The sequence below is a fragment of the Nymphalis io genome, chromosome 28 (genome assembly GCF_905147045.1).
Source record: "Nymphalis io chromosome 28, ilAglIoxx1.1, whole genome shotgun sequence".
NCBI classification, from domain to species: Eukaryota; Metazoa; Arthropoda; class Insecta; order Lepidoptera; family Nymphalidae; genus Nymphalis; species Nymphalis io.
In genome coordinates, this window is record NC_065915.1 from 8,114,821 (window position 1) to 8,123,448 (window position 8,628).

An 8,628-nucleotide genomic window follows, 5' to 3' on the forward strand; every position below is an offset into this window, starting at 1 on the left:
TGTTAGGTCCGCTATTCTTTTAATAATTATTGTTATTTAGCTTAGCGGTATTTTTTCCATTCATGTTTCCGCAGTCTTAAACACAGGCCATTTTCTATATAAATTAAAAATGGCGCCTAATAAGAATAAAATATAATTTTCAAGCAGTGATGAATCGCTTGAATTTTGTAAAAATTTACCAAAATAGTAATATATAATTTTTTTTGGTACATATTGAAATTTAGTATTGCATAAGTTAGGTAATAGACAAAATTTCATTTATATTTATAACTGATCAGAATAAGATTGACGGGAATAGTTCGTGCTTATAATGCCTGAAGTTCTCAAAAAAATATGACCGAGTTATTACAACTTATACCTAAATACCTGGATGTTTATTTTTTAATTTATATATAATTAACATTATTTTATGCTGCAATTTTTTTAAATTTGTTATGTGTACTATAATAATCAGGTCAGTAAAGGTTTGAATATGTTTTTTTATTTAAAAAAAATAACTTAACGCGACACGTTTTCTTAGACCAAAAACGTAAATGATACTAATTATCTTTGTTTAAAAAAAATCTTATTGCGCCCTTATATTGAAAAACGATTTATCCCATACTTATCAACCATTAATTGCTTTTATTAAATTATGTTTAATATTATTGTCCTCTTCCCCCCGGATCGCCGTACGGTGTAGACGTGCTACTTGAACCTCTTTTTATCTTATTAAAAAAAAAAAATAATTACACTTTTAAAGTAAATAAATAGTGTTGTGAAAAATAGGAGAACATAAATCGCAAGAGACCGTCTGTAAAGTGAGTGAATCTTCTGTTTACCTGTTGCCCTGGTACCTTGCGCTTGCGACTGAAATTTCTGCCTACAGCTACGTGATTGGTCAGGTAGCTCCACCCAACTGTTGGCCATTGGTCCTATGACCCCACCCAACTGCTTTGTAATTGGTCGTATGACTCCGCCCAACTGCTTATATCACCTATGAGGTACTTTTGACAGGACCATCTTGCACTTACGATTTACGTACTAATTACTGATTGGAATCTAAAATCCCACCTACCATACGAGATCTAACCAGCGTTATTTATTATAAGCTATTACTGATATACACTATCCTAGTACCATAGATTCATCGTTAAACAAGTCAGCCTCCTATTCGGAAATAGACTTAATTAGTAGAGAGGATAAAACACCACCGAACTATGTTGCGTATCGGAACAAACGGGCTAGAGAAACCGAATTCAACATAGACCTAGATAGTTTTAAGCTCGAGATAAAAAGTATGATAACATCTTTATTTGCTACACAAACGAAGGAAATCCAAAAAATTATTGCTACTCAAAAAGAAATACAACAAACAAATATAAATATCGAAAACTCAATCGCCTATTTAACCGACCAGAATGAGGAATTTAAAAAGAAAATTGAATTATTAGAAGGTAAAATTAAGGATGATCAACTGTATATAAGCACGCTGGAGGATCGGATTGAAGATCTTCAAAGAGGGATGCGTAAATGTAACTTCGAAATAAAGAACGTTCCATCACAATCCAACGAAACCAAAGAAGACCTTACTGAAATGGTTTTATGTTTGGCCAGAAATGTAGGCTATAATATTGAGAAAACCGATATTAAGGACATTTATAGAGTACGGGTAAAAAAAGAAAAAACAAAAAATAGCTCCATCGTTGTTGAGACTTCCTCCACCACTTTAAAAACTGGCATTTTGAAAATGTGTAAAGCCTACAATATTAAACATAAATCTAAATTGTGTGCCAAACACTTAGGAATAAGAACAGCCGAAGACACTCCGATTTACATATCGGAACAACTTACTCCAAGAGGGGCCCGTCTGTACTTTCTGGCTCGGGACATCGCTAAATCGAAAACGTATCGGTTCTGTTGGACTGCTTACGGTAAAGTTTATCTACGGAAAGATGAAAATTCACCTATTATTAACATAAATAGTGAGACACAAGCGCATCAATTATTACAAAAATGACTATATGTAGCCGGCTTTATATACCAAATGTGTTTCAATTTAAAGTACTTTAAAAATATTATATGTAAAATTATGTTTTGGTTATTATTAGAATTAGCTGTTAATGTAATTATTAGTATTAAGAACATTTATACTACACAGCATGGAACTCATTTACCTTTTTTCGTCATCATACAATCAACAGCACACTTACACATTTACAATGTACGCATATCTAAATCTTATATACACAAATACACATTCACACATACACACCACCTAATAACCATATATTTTCTGACTACAAAAGTATATGTTAAAACCATTCACAACAGAAGCACGCGTATTCTTTTTAACTTTATTAAAACAATATTGTATACAAAAATATCTATATATTATACTACTATATACATAACTTACATACTCTACATACTTGGCTTACTAAATTTATCACATTGTTATGGATAGGTCTCTTACTACTCAGAATGAAATAGACGATCTCGAAGTTAGTAGAGCAATGCAATGTGATATTGAAGACCTTAAGCAGTATATACCCGTTAAAGAAAACGACTTAACTATCATATCACAAAACATTAGAAGTGTTTATAGTAATATATGCGATTTGAATGTTGCCTTAAATGTATTAAACTTTGCCCCTGACATAATTATACTAACCGAATGTAGAATTAATCCTAGTAAAACAATTCCAAACCTTTCTAATTATAATGAACACGCCACGACTCATCACCTCAATCAGAATGATGGGCTTGTGGTATACTTAAATAAAAATATTGTTTGCACAAAAGCAAAAGAAATTAAATTATGTCATGCTTCATGTATTCAAATAAGTATTGGAACTACTGTTATTCTGGGCATATATCGTTCGCCATCAAACATAAACGCTGAACAGTTCATCAATTCATTAAATTCCCATCTGGAAACTTTAAAATCTTTTAAAAATATTATATTAACTGGGGACATTAATATAAATATTGTCGCTAAAGAAACAGAGCAAAGTCAGGAACGTAATAATAGATTAAACTATGTGAACATGTTATCGATGCACAGTTTGATGCCGGGTCACTCATTCCCAACAAGGGAAAACAATTGTCTTGATCACTTCATGTTAAAATTAGACAAAAACAAAAATTCTGCCCAAATCGCAGTCCTGAACACTACCATCACAGACCATAATATGATATTTCTTTGTTTGGCTTCACTTACATCTAAACATAAAGCACATATGAACATAAAAACTATTGTAGATTTTGATGGGGCTCTTGTTAGTTTAGCGGAGAAAAATCTGTCAGAATTACTATTTTGTGATAACCCAATAACTGTAATTGAAAAGCTTATTCATAATATTGCTGAGTCCTTGAAAGATAACACCAAAACTATACGTGTACCTAAAAATAAAAGAGTTATAAAGCCGTGGATAACTCCCGGTATATTGAAATGTATTCGAAACAGAAATAGAATGCAAAAAAGGCTAAGATCAGACCCATCTAACGAAATTTTAAAAATCTCTTACAAAAGGTATCGTAATTTCTGCAATAAACTTATCAAACAATTAAAACGAAAATACGACAGAGATCAGTTGGAAAAATCATCTAAAAACTCTAAAAAATTTTGGTATAACATTAAATCTATAACTAACTTGAACTGCTCAAAATCAGATAATACAGAATTACTAAACATAAGATCTTCTCCCACTGAATCAATTAATTATATCAATGACTACTTTGCTAGCGTAGGTGAAAAACTGGCCACTGATATTGTCCAAACAAGTGGTTCATTTTTTTCCAATACTCATACAAGTCAGTTAAACTCCTTTGTACTTCTTGATACAGACTGTAAAGAAGTACATGATGTACTTATGTCTCTTAAAACAGATAGTGCCCCTGGATGGGATAATATTCCAACTAATTTTTTAAAAATAGCTAAACTAGTAGTTCCAATAATCTGTCATCTAACGAACCTTTGCTTTAGAAAAGGAATCTTTCCGTCCCTGCTTAAACGATCTATCATAACTCCCGTTCACAAGGGTGGTGACAGAGATGACGTTAGTACAGTAACAGTACAGTACAGTAACAGCCTGTAAATGTCCCACTGCTGGGCTAAGGCCTCCTCTCCCTTTTTTTTTTTTTTGAGGAGAAGGTTTGGAGCTGACGTTAGTAACTATCGTCCAATTTCCGTTTTGCCGTCAATATCAAAGTTAATAGAAAAAATTATAAATGTGAGATTATTAAACTATTTAAATAAATTTAAGCTTTTGTCAGACTCTCAATATGGTTTTCGTCAGGGCAAATCCACGGAGGACGCTGTTGAAGCTCTAACCTCGCACATTGTTAAGAGTCTCGACAGTGGTAAAAGGTCTTTGGCTGTATTCCTTGATTTAAAAAAAGCCTTTGATACGGTCTCTGTCCCCATTCTTGTGAAAAAGTTAGAAAATTTGGGAATCAGAGATACCTCGGTGGCTCTTTTTAGGGACTACTTGAGCGACCGAACTCAAGAAGTCAAAATTGGACAGTTTGTTAGTTGTGCCTCAAAAATAACTTATGGCGTACCGCAAGGTAGTGTCTTAGGACCTACCTTGTTTCTAATTTACATTAATGATCTCTGTAATTTAAAAATAAACAATGCTAAAATATTTTCCTATGCAGACGATACCGCAATTGTTTTTACAGATACTATTTGGACTAAAGTTAAAAATACAACAGAAAGAGGTCTCTTCACTGTCTCCTGTTGGCTGAAGTCAAATTTACTGTCTCTAAACACAACCAAAACAAACTACATGCCTTTTTCCATCTATAATCGAACCCAGCCAGATAGTAACTATAATATTACAGTTCATGTTTCCAATAGCATTAAATGTGAGGATTGTAATAACTGCTCCATGATCAAACGAGTGAACTCTTTCAAGTACCTTGGTGTGTTAATAGATCAAAGACTATCATGGGATGCACAGCTAGAAGCTATAGGATGTAGATTGCGTAAACTAATTTGGATATTTAAGATGTTACGCCACAAAGCCTCTTGGGCCTTATTACATAAAATATATAAAGCTCTGGCGCAGTCAATATTGGAATACTGTATTCCTGTATGGGGAGGAGCTGCTAAATCTAAGTTCATTGAAGTTGAGAGAGCGCAAAGGCTTTTGCTAAAAGTTATCCACTTCAAGCCACATCGCTTCTCAACGGACACGCTATATTCAATGAGCCAGATACTGACTGTCAGACAAATGTATATCCAACGTATCATTCTTAAAGCTCATAAATCATTAAAATTCATTAAATCCAGTTCATTAAACAGAAGAATAAAACATAAAATTGCTGAAACGTATGGTGCTAAGACTACTTTTGCTAGCAACCAATATATAACACGTTCTGCCTACCTTTATAATAAAATTAATAAAATTCTAAACATATATCCCGAACAATATTTTAACGTCAAACAGAAATTATTTGAATGGTTAAAAACAAAAACATACGATGACACCGAATTAATTCTGTTTCATAAAACATAATCTAATCTACTGTAATCTACACATCCACCCACCTACACATACACACACACATACACACATACACACACACACAAACACACAAGTAAAATTCATTTTGATATAATGTTAGTTTACCTACTGATTGTGAGTTTTAGTATATAGTAAGATATTGTTTATTCTTTTTAAGAACATGGACAGAATTGTATGTTATAGAAGAGCGGGTCCTTCTGTCACGAGTATTATATTATACTCACTAGAGGGTCCCAACCTTTATTTGCTATGTACTTGATAAAGAATTGTAGTTTAATTAATATCGATACCACAGATAGCTATAAAAATATTAATTAATACAAATCATAAAAAGTCAATGTCATATCGTCTAAAGTAAAATCGGCATTAAGTAATCCGATCATTGATAGTTAGATATCGTAATGTTATATAAATATGTATCATTAACTTAAAATTGCAATTTATAAACAGGAACTGGATATATCATTTAATGTACAAAGTTTAAATACTAACAATATGAAAGCTAATTTTGGTTAACCTCTTGAGGTAGTGATTATATTAATGGCGCCAAAATTGTAATTCAAGTTTCAAGCATGTTTTTTTTTTAAATAAATACAAAAATTATTTTACCGTACAACTGTAATCCTAACTGAAACTAATTGACTCTTTTAATCTAATCTTTCGGTGAGACCGACTCACTGTTTATGATCTCCTGGTACATTAACACTGTAATCCTAACTGAAACTAATTGACTCTTTTAATCTAATCGTTCGGTGAGACCGACTCACTGTTTATGATCTCCTGGTACATTAACACTGTAATCCTAACTAAAACTAATTGACTCTTTTGATCTAATTATATAAATATATATATTTTATAAATATTCATGTTTTGTCCTAGACATTAGCATAACGTTACATGAAGTAGACACTAGATGTCGCCAGTCTGCACTGTTTTGAGATTATTTTTTTATCATTGTAGGCACAACCTGGTGCTGGTGCCGCTTTCTACTATCTACATTACACGTTGAGTGCTCCGCCAGTCGGTACGCGTCAGATTGTGTTTTGCGTTTTAATAGTTCCGTTAGAAGTGTTAGTTAGCAGGGGCAAGTGTACATACCACGGCAGCATGCGAAATCGATCCCGTGGCGCTCCTCGTTAAGATGGAAAGGGTACCGCTGGTTTTTTAGTGGGTATCCCGATGTTCGGGGCGCACTCGGTGCCTTAGACACCGGCGAGTCCCACTTACCCCCCCACTGTTCCCGTGGGGGAAACGTGTAATGCGTTATTCCAGCGTTAAAAAAAAGGGGCAAGTGTACACGTGTTGTTTCGAAAAACTATGAGTACACAGCTAACAAAATTAGAAAGTATTTTTTTATTTATAGAATAGGAAGGCGGACGAGCATATGGGCCACCTGATGGTAAATGGTCACCAACGCCCATAGACATTGGCATTGTAAGAAATTTTAACCATCGCTTACATCACCAATGCGCCACAAACCTTGGGAATTAAGATGTTATGTCCCTTGTGCCTGTAATTACAAAGGCTCACTCACCCTTAGATCCGGAACACAACAATACCAAGTACTGCTGTTTTGCGGTAGAATATCCGATGAGTAGGTGGTACGCGGAGCTTGCACAAAGCTCTACCACCAGTAGAAGTTTTGTTCCGACTAAGTTGGAACAAAAGTTGATGCGCACACAACGCAGTAATCGACATAGGACATCGAGATCGAGGAGACTGTCATCATCGTCAGATACATCGCGACCGTCATCCAGCTTGAGTTCTGAATCGCGCTCGTCGCTGACAGAGCACGAACATGCGGGCGCACTGCCGCCGAAGGCGCTATGCATCGAAGGTAAATATATATATATCAGTTTCTTTAAATCAATAGTGTAGTTAACCGATGGGGTTAGCACCTTATTGATAGAAGAACATATTCTTAAGTTATAATAGTACTGCGGGTAGTCTGTGGGACTGTCACTTTACTTTAATAAACGTAGCCATACACTAAAGTGATGATGCGGGCGTTCTCTAGAAATGTCACTTCATTACGCATTTTGACTACCTGAACAGCAATAAATAAATAATGCGGTCAGCTACTAGGGTTGTCTCTTTATTTAATATAAAAGTATTAATTTGGGAATTCGGTCAGTCTTTGGGACTATTACTATATATACTACCTATATTTTAAGTAGGATTTCATTACTCCAAGTGCGTCAATACTATCAACAAGCGCCACTGCCGCCGCCTTCATTGTCAACAGCGCCACGGCCTCCGCCTCATTATCTTCCCCTTCTGAGCTACCTTCAGGTACCTTTGACTTTCCCCTAGGTTCATCAGAACCCATGACCAATACAAAAAAAACAATCTTCAACCGCCCCCTACTGAACAGACAGGGCTCTTAATGATGAACTCCGATTAATTTTTTTGTGAAGGTGAAATTCAGCCAGATCTTGCTAAACGCCTACAGCATATAGCTATGACAGGTTTACCAAAAGATATCCGTAAGGAGCTCGTAGACAAACATTTACATCTAGTAAACTATATCTTAATTGAAGCACCCACCCTCAACCCGGAGGTGGTAGCTGCCATTCCAGAAGCTGTTCATAAAAGAGGTAAAGGCATTGAGTTCAGACGAAAACAGCGAACTTCCGCAGTGTCATACATAGCCGAAGCTCTTACATCCCTTATGACATCAGAAACAAAAAATACTGACGTTATTCAAACATTGATAGACGCTATTAAGCTTATGTGTGATAGACAGTACACTGATTCAACAATAAGAAGAAGCTTCATTCTTAATACCTTGAGAAAGGAGCCTAAAAATTAATTGCAAGCGAAAAAAATCGACAAATTGTTTTTAGCGAAAACCTAGCTGAAACTCTAAAAGCAACTAAGGCTACCTCAAGATCCGGAGCAGACATGAAACTATCTCCTTCTAAGCAACATACTGTAAAAATTAAACAGTATAAATATTTAAACTAGCGTGTTCCTCCCCAGAACCACAGGCTGAGAGGCATTCAGAGGACGAAGGAGCCTGCCAACAAGGATCGCCCCGACAAATCAACGAAGCAGTCGTCGCACAGCATCGCAACCGCCATTAGATACGGTAAAAAATGCGGGTAGGCTTTCT

General features: G+C 35.1%; 1 protein-coding gene across 1 annotated transcript in view; it reads right to left on the reverse strand.

Moving 5' to 3' along the window:
• LOC126779043 (GTP-binding protein 2-like) overlaps nt 1-7,842 on the reverse strand; it is a 29,093-nt gene extending 21,251 nt beyond the window's left edge. Inside the window, exon 1 of the mRNA XM_050502793.1 lies at nt 7,702-7,842. Within this exon, the coding sequence (XP_050358750.1) occupies nt 7,702-7,842 (141 nt within the window). The remainder of the gene's footprint in view (nt 1-7,701) is intronic.
• Nucleotides 7,843-8,628: the final 786 nt, after the last annotated feature.